The following is a 17,162-nucleotide window of genomic DNA, read 5'->3' on the forward strand; positions in this document are numbered from 1 at the left end:
CAACTAGAAGTTAGAGAAACTGTATTCGAATCCAAACCATCTGACTCCTGATTCCTCTTATCCAATATGATACATTGCTTCTCTTTTGTATATAAATATTATTTTTAAATGAAAATAAGGTAATGCTATGCAAAGTCTGTTAGTACTTTTTTTGCATAATCTTAAAATCTTAAAATTTTAAATCTTAAAATTCAAAATCTAAACTGCATCATATTTGCAGTCTAGCTATCCCAAAGCACATCCACTAAACCTTGTTTTTTTCTTTCCCAAAGAAAATAATTATGCAGAATCAAAGAATTCAAGAGTTGATGGATAAAACTGATCAAAAAGAGGATACTATCAACAAATTTCAGAACCTAAAATTTCATATGGAAAACACATTTAAAGGCAGTGTAAGAATTTAACTTTATTCACCTGTAAATTACCTTAAAAAGCCCATGTTTGCTTTGAAATAATTTAAAATAGCTTATACAGTTGAGACTTACTTACAAAGAATGTTGAATTGCTTATGCCTGGCATTGAGTTCAGTTTATTATTGTGCAAAATCTGAAATTTTGAGAACTTGGAAGAGGGCACCTTGACCTTCTTGTATGTAATAGCCTACCAACTAAGCTGATGGTGCCTTGCATATAAGAGGGACAAGACTGTGTAGCCCTTAAAGTTTAAGCCTCAGCAAATTGGATTGGGAGCTCTGAAGTGAAAGAAACTTAGATGTGTTTAAAAATCCACAGGTCAAAAAGAGCCTTATCTCTGTGTAGCTCTGTCTCTATCCATGTGTATATCTCTATAGAACTAGAAATGAATTTCAGTGTAGTTAGGTTTTCTGAAGCTTGTTTTTATTTATTTATGTATTTATTTATGGTTTTTGGGCCATGCCTGTGGCATATGGAAATTCCCAGGCTAGAGGTCATGAAGCTTATTTTTATTATATACAATTTTCTAATGTTTATATTTTTAATAGTAAGGATATTTGCTTTTAAAAATTATGTTATTTACTATGGCATATAAAGCCTTTAAGAATTTTAAAACAGCCTTTTATAAATAGAAATTTAGGTAATTTCACATTCAGGTAGTTGACTGTAGGATGAACAGACTTTTTTTTTCATTTTTAAATTTATTTTTTATTTTTTTCTTTTTCGGCCATACCCACAGCATATGGAAGTTCCCAGGCCAAGGATCAAACCATGCCTGCACTGCACAGAGACAAGCTGAGTCATTAACCCACTGTGCCACAGAGGGCACTCCATCCTGTTTTTAATCCTTTTTTTAAACAACGGTTTTTTGATTTTTCTCATATGTTTTTTATTGTAGGTGCTTTCAAATTATTTTTTGATATAGGAATGGTAAAATATATATTAATAACATGTTGAGCAGATTAGTAGCTAAAATTCTCTGCTTTTGTATGTCTTTTCTCTAAGAGAGGCAAGAGTGGTGTAGTATGTAGTCCCTGTATACTTGCAGTTTCATTTTCTGTAGGTTGACCATGGTACAAAAGTATTAAATGAAAAATGCCGGAAATAATTCATGAGTTTTAAATTGTTCACATGATGAAATCTTGTGCTGTATTGCTCCATCTTGCCTGGGACGTGAATCATCCCTTTGTCCAGCATATCCCACCTATTAGTCACTTCGTAGGTATCTTGCTATTAGGTTGGCTACTGTGGTAGCACAGTGCCTGTGTTCAGGTAACCCTTATTTTACTTAATGGCCCCAAAGTGCAAGAGTGCTGATGCTGACAATTTGGATATGCCAAAGAGAAGCCGTAAAGCGCTTCATTTAAAAGTAAAGGTAGAAGTTCCTAACTTAATAAGGAAAGAAAAAAAATCACATGCTGAGGTTGCTAAGATCCATGGTAAGAGTGAATCTTCTTTTTGTGAAAGTGTGAAGAAAGAAAAAATTTGTGCTAGTTTTGTCAAAGTGCAAAAATTATGACCATGGCGCATAAGTGCTTAAAATGGAAAAGGCATTAAATTTGTACAGTAAGATATTTTGAGAGCAAGAGAGACTGCATTCACATAACTCTTATTATGGTATATTGTTATAATTGCTTTATTGTTATTAATCTTTTACTGTGCTTAATTTATTTTTTTTTTTAATTTTTTTTTTTTTTTTGTCTTTTGTTGTTGTTGTTGTTGTTGCTATTTCTTGGGCCGCTCCCTAGGCATATGGAGGTTCCCAGGCTAGGGGTTCAATCGGAGCTATAGCCACCGGCCTACGCCAGAGCCACAGCAACGTGGGATCCGAGCCACGTCTGCAACCTACACCACAGCTCACGGCAACGCCGGATCGTTAACCCACTGAGCAAGGGCAGGGACTGAACCCGCGACCTCATGGTTCCTAGTCGGATTTGTTAACCACTGTGCCCCACGACGGGAACTCCTACTGTGCTTAATTTATAAATTAACCTTTGTCATAGATATGTACAGGATAAAACATTAGTACATACAGGGTTCAGTGCTATCCATGATTTCAGGCATCCACTGGATCCTGGAATGCATTCTCTTCAGATAAGGGGGGACTACCTTATTATAAAATTAATGATGGTTGATCCTCCTTTGTAGTGTGGCAGTTAAGATCCAATACCTACCAAGTTTCTCTGCATAATCTCAATGTTAGATGGGCTTTTGATACTACAGGGGTAAAATAAGGAGCATTCTCAAGAGAAAATTAGCTCATCCTCCATATAAACTCTTGTAGCAGACCTCTCTTTTGGTATTTATTACATGCATTTTTCATTCTATCTGACTTTTCTGTCAATTCTGTTCGATGCATTATATGTTAATTAACTAACAATAATCAGCTGCTTAGAATTAATGTTAATATAATTATTAACTAATTATATTGATAATGTAATTAATTGTATATGACTTATAATGACGTATGTTGTTAGGTATCTTCGTCAGATCTGTTATATGTATTATTCAGTCCAACTTTCTGAACTAGGAGAAATACCCTTTGTCATGAGGTAGAGAGTAAGGAGAAGTATAAAATGATGTATTTTAGTCAAGAAACACTGAGATTCTACTGTGTGGCAGGTATTGTGCTAGAGTCTTGGAATTTTCCAGTAAGAGAGAAACAAAATTAATATAATTATAATGAAATGTGCAAGAGTAGTCAATATGGACAAGAAGCTGAGAATAGGTAGAGCTTTAGAGAATATTTTCTGGAAATGAAAATGATTAAGGTGAATCGTAAATGGTGAGTAAAATTTAGCCAGTTGGAAGGCAGGAGAGCTAACAGTTGGTGGGTGTGGGGTTTAAGAATTTATAAAGGTCTTCCGGTTACAGGAATCAGAAGGCACAAAGTCATGGACATGAGAGGCTTTTCATTCAGTGTAGGAAAGTATGAGCAATTCACTTGAGAAGAAAGTTTGAAGCAAGGAAAGGTGAATAAAGAGGCTGGGAGCAGTTGATTGGGGTAAGATGCTGCAAGTCCTTAAATACTGCATTGAAGAGTTTGTGTTTTATGCTGTAGGCAGTGAGGAGTCATTAATTTTAAGGAGAAGAATAACAAAGGTGATTTTTTTTTGAGTAGATATTTTCCGAAACTTGGGAGATAGGATTGAAATTAAATTAGGCTAAAGGTGGAGAGACCGATTAGAAGCCTCCTGGAGGAGTTCAGATGATAGTTGATAAGGTTTTTTTTTTTTTTTTTTTGTCTTTTCTAGGGCTGCACCTGTGGCATATGGAGGTTCCCAGGCTAGGGGTCTAATCGGAGCTGTAGCCAGTGGCCTACGCCACAGCCACAGCAACTTGGGATCCGAGATGCATCTACGACCTACACCACAGCTCATGGTAACGCCGGATCCTTAACCCACTGAGCGAGGCCAGGAATCAAACCTACAACCTCATGGTTCTCATTAACCACTGAGCAATGACGGGAACTCCTGATAAATTCTTCGATTTAGGATAGTTGAGTAGTGGTGATAGAGATTAAGAGGAAATTGATTTGTGAAATAAGAGGAGGTAAAACTCTTTGAAAGTTAAAGCTTAATTTTTTCAAGTAACTGAATTGCTGGGTTTCTGGGCTCTTAGCACTTTGGTATGGTTATTCATCACCTGCTTTTGCTCTGAGCATTCAATCTGGATTTTAAGTCTGGCCTTTGGTTTGGTGAAGGAAAATATAAACAAGAAGAGCCAAAGATAGATCACTTCTGGTGACTACAACTTTGAGAAGAAAATTTTGGAAATTTAGTAAGAAGTTTTATCTATTTCTGCAGTGTATTTTCATACCACAGTGTGCTAATAATGTGTATATAAGTAGTAGTAAAACAGCAGTGTAAAATGAGCAGTATTCCTAATTTAATAGGATAGGCTCCAGACCCTGTTTTATCAGTGTAACTTACAGTGTGCTAAGTTGTTCACATAAATACATAAATAAACAAATGCAAAGTAATTTGGAACTTAACCTCACTATCCTGATTAACTGTTGATCTAGGGTCACTGTTCCAAAGCCTGTTTTGAAACAGGCTCGCAATGATTAAGTTTATTTTGAATGGTTCTTTAACATCCTACTAACCAAGCATAGCCTAGTGAGAAAACAATCAGTAATTGAGCTTGTAGAAGATAGATTTTTTTTTTGTGAAGATTGTATAATTTGAAAGAGGAAAAAAAGAAAAGTTCATTATACTAGGTCTAAGAGTGTGGAAAAGGAAGCAACTTGAAATTGTCACAAAGTGTTTGAAAACAAACTTTGTCAGAGATCTGATCCCTCCATCCCAGGATTTTGTCATTTATCAGTGACACCAAGATATTAACTGTGAAAAAGCATGCAGGTTGTTTTTCATGACATCTTTTTTTTTTTTGGTGTTTTTGCCTTTTCTAGGGCTGTGCCCATGGCATATGGAGGTTCCCAGGCTAGGGGTCCAATCGGAGCTGAAGCCGCTGGCCTACACCATAGGCACAGCAATTTGGGATCTGAGCCACGTCTGCGACCTACACCACAGCTCACAGCAACGCCAGATCCTTAACCCACTGAGTGAAGCCAGGGATCGAACCCTCAAGCTCATGGCTCCTGGTCGGATTTGTTAACCACTGAGCCACGACAGGAACTCCATGACATGCTTTTTTTAGGGATATCTAAAGAGACTTTTTTACAAAAAAAAAAAAGAAAAAAAATCCATTACTTTATGGTTTTCGTGATTTTATCTGTATCTCTTAAGAATACAACATTTGCTGATTTTACAGTATAAAATAAGATTTTGTTTTCTCATATTGTTTTTTTTTCCCTAAAAAAATGGTAGGTGGGGATTTAATTAACCTCTCCATTAAAAAAAAAAAACCAAAAAACAAAACCTATCTTTACCTTACCTGTAATTACTTTATAAATATGCACTTAATTGCTGAGGTTTCAGCCTTCCTCTTTTTGGGTACCTTTTTTTCTGCTAGCCTTTTAGGGAGGCATAGTCTTTGCTTTGAAAAATAAAAATCTAAATGATTTTTATCCATCTAGATAAACTAGGAACTCAGTTTTAAGGCAGTATTGAATATGCATAGGCTGAAAGCTAAGGTTAGAACTTTTCCTGAGATTTGTTAAATTGCAAGACATTGTTACTTTGAGAAGCTTTGGCTATAAAACAGAACAACTGATGAGTTTCTCCAGTGGGATCTTGAGATTATAAGTATCTATAAGAAACAATTTTGTTACAGTGTTTTCATATTTTTCCTTCCAAAGCATATTTTGTTTATATGAGGTTAAGTGTTTTAGGGTTCTATGGTTATCTGTAAATAAGTTTCTAACCCACTCAATTATTTTTGAAAATCTAAAGATGAATTTGTTTTTAGTAGCAGGGTGAACACTTAACTGACTTTTAGGACAAGACCTTCGTCCTCAGTGCATGTACAAGTTAGTTAATATTACTCATTTCCTAGAGCCTTTAGTTATTTTAGGGTGAGATTTAAGAAATAACTTAGAAAATGTTTTAACAAACTTGAAAATACAGTTTTTATGATACAGTATTTAATCATAATTTATACAGTTTTTACATTTATTATAGCTTTCCACATGTGAATTAATTTTAATTTATTTTACTTTAGGACAATTCGGATACATCTTCTTTAATAATAAATGATAATTTGGTTGGTAATGAAACAGTTGAAATGTCTGAGGACAGAAAAACTAAAACCTTTTCAGGAAGAAAAAGATTAAATGAAATTGAACTTCAACAAGATGAACCACCAGCAAAGAAAGGTACTTCTTCAGTTGCCAGCAGGAGGGCTGTAGGAAAGCAAACTCCTACACTAGTAAACAGAAAAGTTGCAAATAGAAAGAAATTTACTTGTCTAAGAAACAAAGTCTGAGAAAATCTAAATGTCCCTAATTTTTACACTAATGTAAACTATCTAGAGAATGGGTGTATTTAAAGGGGCCTTTGTTTTTGTTTGTTTGTTTATTTTTTGGTTGTGCCTACAGTGTTTGGAATTTCCCTGGCCTGGGATCAAACCCAAGCCACAGTAGCGACCCAAGCCAGGTCCTTAAGCCGCTATACCACAGAGAAAGCCCAAAGCTGTCTTTATTTTCATAAATAGTTTTTTAAATATTGTGCTTTTATCACATTAACATGACTATAATTCATTTATTTCTGTGCTCATAGTAGTTACAAGTCATTACTTTGATTTTCATAATTATAGTACCTTTCCTGCTAAAACTTCTCCACATTGCTTTTTCTTCTTTATTTATTAAGATCTTGAGTTAATTATTAGTAAAGATGAATGTGGTTGAATTGTATTTTCCATAGAATTATGAAAAAATTAATACATTTTCTATAATATAAAGTGTTGTCATCTGCAAGCAGGGATTGTTTATTTCTTCCTTGCTGATTTGGGCACTGTTTGTTTCTTTTTCTTGCCCAATTGCTCTGGCTAGGACTTCCAATACCATATTGAAAAGAAGTGGTGAGAAAGGGCATACTTATCTTGTTTCTAGTCTTAGAGGAAAAGGTTTCCGCTTTTCATGGTTGAGAATGAAATTAGCTGTAGGTTTGTCTTTTACTATGTTGAGGTATTTGCCTCTCTTTCCAGTCTGTTGAGAGTTTTTAATCATATAGGATGCTGGATTTTCTTAAATGCTCTTTCTGCGTCTAGTGAAGTGACCAGATGATTTTTATTCTTGATTTTATTAATATGGTATATCACATTTGTTGATTTGCATATATTGAACTGTCCTTGCACCCCTGGGAAAATCCCACTTGATCATAGTGTGTGATCCTTTTGAGTGCTGTTAAGTTTAGTTTGATCTTGAAAATGCCTTTTTAATTGGACAAATTCTTTACATAACCTACTATCATTGCTCATCTGGATGCACAAGAACCTGCCACAGGCAGCCACTCCGTGGTAGGGGAGGGACATACTTAAGGGCTTCAATCTCATTACTATGTGAAATTTGACATTTATCTCTTGTGGAACAATTGCATGCAGCAGGGCCTGCCAGATAGGGACTTTGTAATGAAGCAAAGTGGTATGTTTGGCTCACAAATGTATTGCTGGGGTGACCATTAACTTCCAGAAATTAAAAAAAGTAATAATGGGAGTTCTGTTGTGTCTCAGTGGTTAACGAATTGACTTGGAACCATGAGGTTGCAGGTTCGGTCCTTGGCCTTGCTCAGTGGGTTAAGGATCTGGCGTTGCTGTGGCTGAGGTGTAGGCCAGCGGCTACAGCTCCGATTAGACCCCTAGCCTGGGAACCATATGCCGTGGTATGGCCCCAGAAAAAGATAAAATAAAATAAAAATTAAAAAAGTAATAAATGCCTGGAAAAGTGTTTGCATGTACAGTACATTCCAGATTTACCAGATCAGTATCTTTTGTATTTATTCCTAGGAATCTGCATTATAATAAACTTTCTTGCTGATTCTCCAGTAAAACTAGAGAATTATTGTTGTAATAAAAGATAGGGTAAAGAGAAAATCTTAAAATTAACTTACACTGGGAGTCTCTGTCGTGGCTCAGTGGTTAACAAATCCGGCTAGGAATTATGAGGTTGCAGGTCGATACCTGGCCTTGCTTAATGGGTTAAGGATCCGGCATTGCTGTAAGCTGTGGTGTAGACCGCAGACGCGGCTCGTTTCCCGCATTGCTGTGGCTGTGATGTAGGCTGGCGCCTACAGCTCCGATTAGACCCCTAGCCTGGAAATCTCCATGTGCCGCGGTTGCGGCCCTAGAAAAGACAAAAAAAAAAAAAAAAGAAAAAGAAAAAAAATTAACTTACACTAAAATGAAATTACAGTAAAGTAACCAAATTAACATAACTGAGGCATGTTGGATTATAAATTTGCACATATCTAGAAACAAAATAAGTTACTGATTATAAAAATTTTATGTTTCTGATGCAATGATATCTTAGAGATAGGAAAGGAGAACATAAGTGATGCAGCTAAATTTCAGAAATAATTTATTTAGGATTATTGTTCATGTATAGAAAGTTGAGTTAAAAACAGTCTGCTGCCAGGAAGTTTGGAATCAAGTGAATGAGAGCAACAACTAAATATATCATTTTAATATAATGTGCTCAGATGCATAGGATAATATGATGGGACTCACTAAAAAGAAAACTAAAATACACTCTTTTTAGATTCATTCGACAGATACCAACTGAAAGTAATAGTTTCTTGTGGGGAGAGTTTCAGTTCAACTCTCCCTTATAACTGTCTTCTGCTTTTGTGGATTTCATATTGTACCTGGAACCTTTAAGTATGAAGAATTTGATTCTTAACATGTTTAGTGAGACTACCAAATAAAAATATATATATGAAATTAGAAGATAAATGGCCAAAGGAGAATTAAAAGATCAAAAGGACATGTGGAGTTGATTATAGCAAAACAGTTGTGTGTAGAAAATGCATAAAAAGTGTATCAGTGTCATGTTGTATTAAAATTCAAATGTAAACATCAAACCGTGACATGAAATAGAATAGGAAAAACAAATTAAAAACCCAAAGAGTCAGATACGTACATGTTTGAAGTAATTTTCCTAATGTATAAAACATACATCAGATCAGTTATTGTAGTAGTAAAAATTGTATGAAACAAAAATATAAACTTGTGTATCTGAAGATTATGTGTCAAGATTTAATCCTGCAATCTATGAGAAAAATTTGAACATAATTTGTACTAGACAGTTGTATAATATGAGTTAATTTGTCAAAATAAATATTAAGAATTTAGTTTTAGCTAAGTGCACCTTCTGTGGACATAGTTTAATTTATACTTTGTTAAAATTCTTGTATTTATGTACAAATGCTTTAATATACCTTATATATTAACTTATTTGGATCTCTTAACACTATCCTGTAGAGTAAGTAGAGCAGATAGAAATATCCTTATTTTAGAAGTGTGGATATTAAGCCTGAAAAGATAAGCTTTTATTTATTTATTATCTTTTTAGTGCCACACTTGGGGCTAGGGGTCAAATTAGGGCTGCATCTGCCAGTCTACACCACAGCCACAATAACACCAGACCCAAGCCGTGTCTGCAACCTACACCACAGCTCAGAGCAATGCCGGATTCTTAACCTATTGAGCAAGGCCAGGAATCTAACCTGTATCCTCAAAGATACTAGTTGGGTGTGTTAACTCCTGAGCCATGACGGGAACTCACAAATTTTATTTATTTTTAATTAGCTGAACTCTTCTGTACAGATTTTCATTTTCTAGTAATGTCTGTATCCCAGGCACAGTATCTGTATCTTTACAGTAACTTTGAGATAGGTGGTGGTGTTATTATTTCCATTTTAGATTTGAGAAAATAGTCATGGGGTCAGGCAGTTTATTGACTGGAATACAGCCAGTGAAGGGTAAGGCTACATTAGACTAGCTAAAATTTTAACCATTTTTCTCCTAATTTTAGCTATGAAACCAGTTTGCAGATCACTCATTTAGTAGATCTGTAGTATACTTGTACTTTAAAACTGTTCTTTAGTCTGTTTGAGGGTTTGATTTCTTAGAGGATGTCTCATACCATAGTGATAATACGGATTTGTGGTAAACAATTTAAACAACATTAAAAGTTATAAAAAGAAAGAAGAAATAACTGGTAATCCTACTCAAAAGTAGCTACCAGTATTTTCTTGTACAACCTTTGCTAACTCTTTCTGTCACGACTTAATAGAACTGTGATTTTTACATGAATGGGATTATGCTATGTGTTTTCCAACCTGTTTTTTTCCTCAATAGTTTATTTCTGTTTTTCATTAAAAGTTCACCTTCATGTGTTTCATGTGTTTGAATATTGTCTTATATGGTAACTTTTTGGTTTTATTAAGGTTTGCCAGATTAATAATATATATTTTTCTTAAAAGGACCTACACATGTTAGTCCAGCCATCACTGGAGACCAAAGGAAAAGTGAAGAAATGCAAGAGAGCATTTCAGAAGATGAGGAAAACATTAGGGTTTTACAAGAAAATAATGAGCTGAAAACACGTATACTCATTGTTGAGAATGAACTTAAAAATGAAAAGGAAGAAAAAGCAGAATTAAATAAACAGATTGTTAGTTTGCAGCAGGAACTTTCTTCTTCTGAAAAAAAGAGTTTAAATTTTAGTATAGAGGTTCAACAAATTCAGTCAAATTATGAAAATGCGATTTCCGAATTAAAGCTCCAGAGAGGTATAAATGAAGAACAAGAGGAAAGGATCATGAAATTGTCAAAGGAGATAGAAACTACTAGAAGAAACATCACAAATAATGTTTCACAAATAAAATTAATGCAAGCAAAAATAGATGAACTACGTACACTTGATTCAGTTTCTCAGATCTCAAACATAGATTTACTCAATCTCAGGGGTTTTTCAAGTGGTTCTCAAGAGGATAATTTGCCAAATACACAGTTACATCTCTTGGATAACGATTATTTGATAAGTAAGCAGGTTAAAGAACATGGTATTCAAGAACTTAGCAGGGAAAGTTCTTTCCGCTGTACTGTTGAAGCCATTTGGGAAGAATGTAAGGAGATTGTAAAGACTTCCTCCAAAAAAAGTCATCAGATTGAGGAATTGAAAGAACAAATTGAAAAATTACAGGCAGAAGTAAAACACTATAAGGATGAAAACAATAGGCTAAAAACAGAGGAGAGGGAGAATAAAAATCAGGAAGGTCTACTGAAAGAGAAAGAAAGTCTTATACAGCAGCTAAAAGAAGAATTGCAAGAAAAAACTGTTAATCTTGATGTTCAAGTACAGCATGTAGTTGAAGGAAAGAGAGTCCTTTCAGAACTTACACAAGATGTTACTAGCTATAAGGTGAAAATACAAGAACTTGAAGCATTATTAGAGACCCAGAAAGAAAAGTGTAGTCGTTCAGCCCAATTAGAACAAGAAATTTTGGAAAAAGAATCTATCATTTTAAAGCAAGAAAGAAATCTGAAGGAATTTCAAGCAAATCTTCAGGATTCTATCAAAAATGCGAAAGATTTAAGTGAAAGAGAAGTAAGGTTGAAAGAAGAGGTCACACGATTAACAAATAATTTGCAAGATGCAAAGCATTCACTTCAGGTAAAGGAAGAAGAAAGAGAAACCAACTGGCAAGAAATAGAAAAGTAAGTTAAATGTTCATAAACTGTTCATATAAATTTAATATAAATTTTAATATAATTTTGATATAAATTTTAAAGAACTCAGTTGGGCGTAACTTAGCCTGGTAAAGTATAGCATGCGTGGTAAGTGAAAAACTTGAACTTTGTATAAATCTTTGGAACCAAATCTTATATGCAAAGATCTGTTTATAAAATCTCCTGAAATCCTCCTTGAAGGATTCATTCATGCTTTGGACATTACAAATTTGTGAAAAGATCTAATTTTGTAGATTGTTATTAGCTCACACGTGTGATCCTAAGTGATTAGTGGTGTGTCATTATAGAAAAAGTTTTGTGTTTTTTAGGTTGAAAGAGGCGCTCTCTGTGAGCTCTGCTCTTACCCAGAATCTGAAAGTAGATCTTCAGAGGAAGGAAGAGGATTATGCTGAGGTGAAAGAAAAATTGGCTGATGCCAAAAGGCAGATTGAGCAAGTACAAAAAGAGGTAGGTTATTGGTAAAGTTGTATGGCCCAATTTAAGTGATAAATATTGTTTTCTTTATATATCAAGTGTAGACACTAATTTCAGTATTTATCAGAATATTTCTCAACTCCGTAATTTTTCTTGAAATGATAAGAACAGTTATTTTATAAAAGAAAATTGAGTCAGCTTAAACAAACTGAGGAATGTTCATTATTAAGAAAAATATGTGCCTATGTTAGATTGGAACCTTTTTTTTTCTTTTAAGGACTGCTAAGTTCAAGTCCCCCCAGAAAAGTTAAAAGCAAACTTTTGTTTGCATATAGTATTTCAGAGAGTAAGTAGCGCAGTTGTTTTCTGTGTTTTTTTTTTTAATTAAAATGGGAACTATAATCACATGATTCCAAATTTAAAATATGTGAAAGTACATATAGTGAGTGAGGGAAAACTGCCTCCAAGGCATCATGTGTTACCAATTATTTTTTTTCTCATCAGTTTCCCCTCCTACTTTTCTTTTTCTTCCTATAAAAAAATGGAATCATCCTATAAACACTGTGAACCTTGTTTTTTTTCACTCAGTAGTGTATCTTAGCCTTCTTTCCATATATCTCAGGATATAAAGAATCTCCAGGAGTTCCCGTCGTGGCGCAGTGGTTAACGAATCAGACTAGGAGCCATGAGGTTGCGGGTTCAGTCCCTGCCCTTGCTCAGTGGGTTAACGATCCGGCGTTGCCGTGAGCTGTGGTGTAGGTTGCAGACGCGGCTCGGATCCCGCGTTGCTGTGGCTCTGGCGTAGGCAGGTGGCTACAGCTCCGATTCAACCCCTAGCCTGGGAACCTCCATATGCCGCGGGAGCGACCCAAGAAATAGCAACAACAACAACAAAAAGACAAAAGACAAAAAGACAAAAAAAAAAAAAAAAAAAGAATCTCCAAATGAGCTTTTTTATGACTACAAACATGTATTTACCATTAATCAGTTCCTTAGTGTTGGGCAGTTAAAATAATTTCCAGTCTTTGGTTGATTCACATCTTACAGTGATGTCATTTTGAACATTTATTAAGTCTTCCTGTGGTATAAATTACTGGAAGTGGAATTTATGGGTCGCTGGTTTGTACATTTGTAATTTCTATATTTATTATACTTTTAAGAGATTATGTCAGTTTATTCACCAGTACTAATGTATGAGAATAAGAAAGTATCTTTTTCTCTACATACACTCTTATTTACAAAGTAGTATTTTATTATACTTCTTTGATATTTGCTAATTTGACAGGTAAATAGTATATCTCAAGTATAATTCTAATTGGCATATCTTTATGAGTGAACATTTTTTAGGTTAAAAGTCATTTGTATTTTTTTTCCCTCTGCTCTTTATAATCAGATTCTTTGTATTTTAGTTTGGGTTATTGCTTTTCTTTTTATTATTGCTTTCTGAGAGCTTATTATATATATTCAGGAAATTAACCTTGTAAGGATATTTGTAGTGGATCTCTCCCTCTCCCCCACATTGCCATTTTTCTTGATTTTGACCATGGTCCTTTTTTGCCTTGGAGCAATTTATTTTTCTTTTATAACTGCTGGCTTTTATGTCATAATTTGACTTTTTCTAAAAGCTGAAATAAGGTTAAGCAATTATTTTTCGTTACTTTGAGTTAGTCACAAAAGAACGCTTAAATGCCTAAGGTCTGAAGAATATTGATGCAACGCATGCTTGTGGATCTCACCTATTTCCTATTTTTGTTACCCCCACTGAAGTTACTATACTGAATGTTTTATCTTTTTTTTAATCTTTAGAAATATAATTTAAACCACATTCCTTTTTTTACCTCTAAACAGTATATTGTGTCAGGCTTTGATTTTTCACAACACACTCTTGAGATTAGTTTATGTATGGTTATAATTAATCACTTTGACTGCTGTGTAATACTCTGTTGTTTGACTGTGCCATTTAGCTATTCCTTCTTTTGACCATTTAGGTTGTTTCCATTCTTTGCTCTTGGAAACAGAATTGCTATTTTGTACATGCCCTTGATACACATGTGTAAGAGTTTGTATAGTTAGGGGTAGAATGGTTGGGTCAGAAGAAGGGGTATCTTATGGTTTTGAATTGTATTCCTCTAATAGCTAATGAAATGCAGCATCTATTTATGTTTTTATTTGCTATTTTCTTATTCTAGTTTTCACTGTGAGATCCATTTGTTCATATTTTCTTTTAATTTTGCTGTCCTTTTTAAAAAATTATTGTGTTGGTTCTAATTCTTGGTCAGTAAAATATATTGCAAGTACCTTCTAGTTTACCCATTGAAAATCAGGCCTCTTTCTACGAATATCCTCAAAATAAAAGCCACTTATCCTCAAAATAAAAGCCACTTATTTCCGTGATTCTTTTTTCACTTAGGTTTTTTTTGTTGTTATCTCAGTTTTTCTTTTCTTTTCTTTTCTTTCTTTCTTTTCTTTTCTTTTCTTTCTTTCTTCCTCTTTCTTTCTTTCTTTCGTTTACTCAGTGCTTTTAAAAAATTGAAAACTTTTTTTTTAATCCAGGATTTTTTTTGTTGTTGTTTTCAAGAGGATTGATTAGTTTCTTCTAAATTACTTAAAATTGAAATCCTGGAACAGTTTTTTATTTAATGTAAGAAAACTCTCACAATAATGTAGTATTAATGTAAATCCAAAATGAATGGAAATAGAGTATGAGCTTTATGATTAAATAATAATAATTTTCATAGCTATTAAGCCTGTACTAATAAGAGAAGCTCTTGCTCTAGACCTGGTACCCTCTGTATTCATCTCCTTTTTCTGTGAGCAGAGGTCCTTTTTTTTCTTTTTTTCTCCCCTGCCAGCTTCTTAAGCACTCTGATAACTGGAAGCTTTGCTCTAAGTCCTGTTGTATCATTTACAATGATTTGTAGAGATGTTTAAAATTGTGCTTTCCATTACTTTATTTATGGTTAAGTTCCCTGATTCATTGTTATTGTACTTAGCAGGATTCTGATTTAAGTACAGTGATAAGTACTGGGTTTTTATGATAATATGAAAAAATGCTTGTTATAAAGTTATTAGATCCAGTTATATATACAATAGGATTAAAACTGTGCTAACAATTTGTGGAATAATATAGACTACAAGGAGATAATATAAAAATATATTTTTTAATTTAGATAATGGTAATTTTTTAAAAGCTCTACTTGTATTATTAATTTCTTATAATGGATATGTACTCAATCATAATAAAGGAAATGTAATAAAGTTTTTAATTAATGAAAGAAAAATATGAATATCACCATAGATAAAATGTAAGATTTATATTGTTTCTGATAATTAGACACAGAAAGTTTCTAGGCCATGGGATAGATATTTCAAAAGTGGAGTAGTAGATTAGAAATGTAAGGTAGTAAAGATGACCTAAATTATAATTTAGCATAGGAAAATTTTTAATCAGATCAGCAAGTTAAAAGCAGTGAAGGAGTTCCCTGGTGGCTCACCAGATTAAGGACCTGGTGTTGTAATGACCATGGCTCAGTTACTGCTGTAGCATGGATTTGATCGCTAGCCCTGGAATTTCTGAAGGCCATGAATTCAGACAAAAATAGTAATAATTAAAAAAATAAAAGCAATGCATATTTTCTTGTTTGCAAGGTCTTGGATTTTTTGCTTTCTAGGAAGGTAATTTTGACCAAGTCAGCCTTTGTTTCCTCTACCCTTATATTATAAATTACTTACCTTTAGATTTAATATAGATTCTGAGCTTATAAAATAAATTTAGAATGAGATTTAATTTTAGTACCTCAGGATCAAGACTAGAATTTCTGTAGGTAGTATACAGGCTTGAAAGCTTTATAAATTCTGGGCAAATGACAAGCAAATGGCTTAATTCTCCAAAATATAAACTGCAATACTAGCCTATGCATTTTACAATCTTTTTTCACCTAGCTAATTTTCTAGAGGGAACTTTGGATTTATACTGCTACTACCAGTCCACATGTTGTTCATAGTATCGATAACAAAATACATAAGGAAGTAACCATTACTCTGCATTTATAGCCATCATGCATTTTCCTTATTTTTAGTAGATGAAATGAGTGAGGCCTGTGCATTTTGATTTTGACTGCTGATTCTGAGATCTGGTCTACTTCTCTTAACTTTACTACAGGATAGGGGAGAACACCATTCCTTTGTCTTTTCTGATCGATTTTTTTAATGTGTTTTTTGTTTTAGATTGTTTTAATGTGGGTTGTTTTTTTCTATTAAGTGATATTTTGGCTGGAGATTCTTGGAGTGTAGAAACTTCCTGGTTTAAGATACTGTTTCTGAACACCATGATTATCAGTAAGCAGTATCAAATACGGTGTAATTGGCTTATATTCCTATGGAACCAGTTACTCAGTTCTTAAATAATGGCTTCTTTTTCTAATTCAAAACTTTTCATTATAATACATTATTAGGAAATATTTTTTTAAGAAATGAAAATAAAAGCGAAAGCCTTCTCCAGTCTCATTTCTCTTTTTAAAGACCATTCTTGACAGTCTGTGTTCTTTTGCATCTTTTTATATGCATTTAATATAACATATAAAAATAATTACTGTATGTGCTTGTATGTTTTTATTTTTATAAATGGGATCAGCTGCATGTAAATATGGCTTTTTAAATTTATTCTTATTAAATTACAAGTTCCCATTGTGGCTCAGTGGTTAACAAATCCGACTAGGAACCATGAGATTGCGGGTTCGATCCCTGGGCTTGCTCAGTGAGTTAAGGATCCAGAGTTGCCGTGAGCTGTGGTGTAGTTCGCAGACGCAGCTCAGATCCCGCGTTGTTGTGGCTCTGGTGTAGGCTGGTAGCTACAGCTCGGATTAGACCCCTGACCTGGGAACCTCCATATGCCGCAGGAGCGGCCCAAGAAATGGCAAAAAAAAAAAAAAAAAAAAAAGACAAAAATAAATAAATAAATAAATTACGAGTAACATCAAAAATCAATTGACCTTCACCTTTTGATCTCATAAATTATTCCATTTTCATCTTCTATGTGTCATTATTTGTTTTTAAGGTATTTCTTATATTACTGGATCCCATTACTTAATAAATCTTGGAAATCTGAGCCAGTGTTTTTCCCTTAGAGCATCCCTACTGATTTTTCCATGATAATGATTTTGATCTTGCATGCAAGGAACAATG

At 33.9% G+C, this 17,162-nt stretch overlaps 1 protein-coding gene across 16 annotated transcripts in view; it reads left to right on the forward strand.

Moving 5' to 3' along the window:
• The window catches only part of KIF20B (kinesin family member 20B), an 81,208-nt gene that overhangs the window by 29,930 nt on the left and 34,116 nt on the right, over positions 1–17,162 (forward strand). For 9 of the 16 annotated variants that reach the window (XM_005671270.4, XM_021072615.2, XM_005671272.4 and 6 more), the window contains exons 18-21: positions 273–392; positions 6,036–6,189; positions 10,295–11,531; positions 11,873–12,011. In XM_005671270.4, the coding sequence (XP_005671327.2) occupies positions 273–392; positions 6,036–6,189; positions 10,295–11,531; positions 11,873–12,011 (1,650 nt within the window). The remainder of the gene's footprint in view (positions 1–272; positions 393–6,035; positions 6,190–10,294; positions 11,532–11,872; positions 12,012–17,162) is intronic. The other 7 variants (XM_005671274.4, XM_021072620.2, XM_021072621.2 and 4 more) reach the window with 1 other exon arrangement.

This window comes from Sus scrofa, chromosome 14 (genome assembly GCF_054392235.1).
Source record: "Sus scrofa isolate SSC_HxYL_T2T_F1_AM1 chromosome 14, Sscrofa_HxYL_maternal_Yorkshire_Landrace_v2.0, whole genome shotgun sequence".
In the NCBI taxonomy this organism is placed as follows: Eukaryota; Metazoa; Chordata; class Mammalia; order Artiodactyla; family Suidae; genus Sus; species Sus scrofa.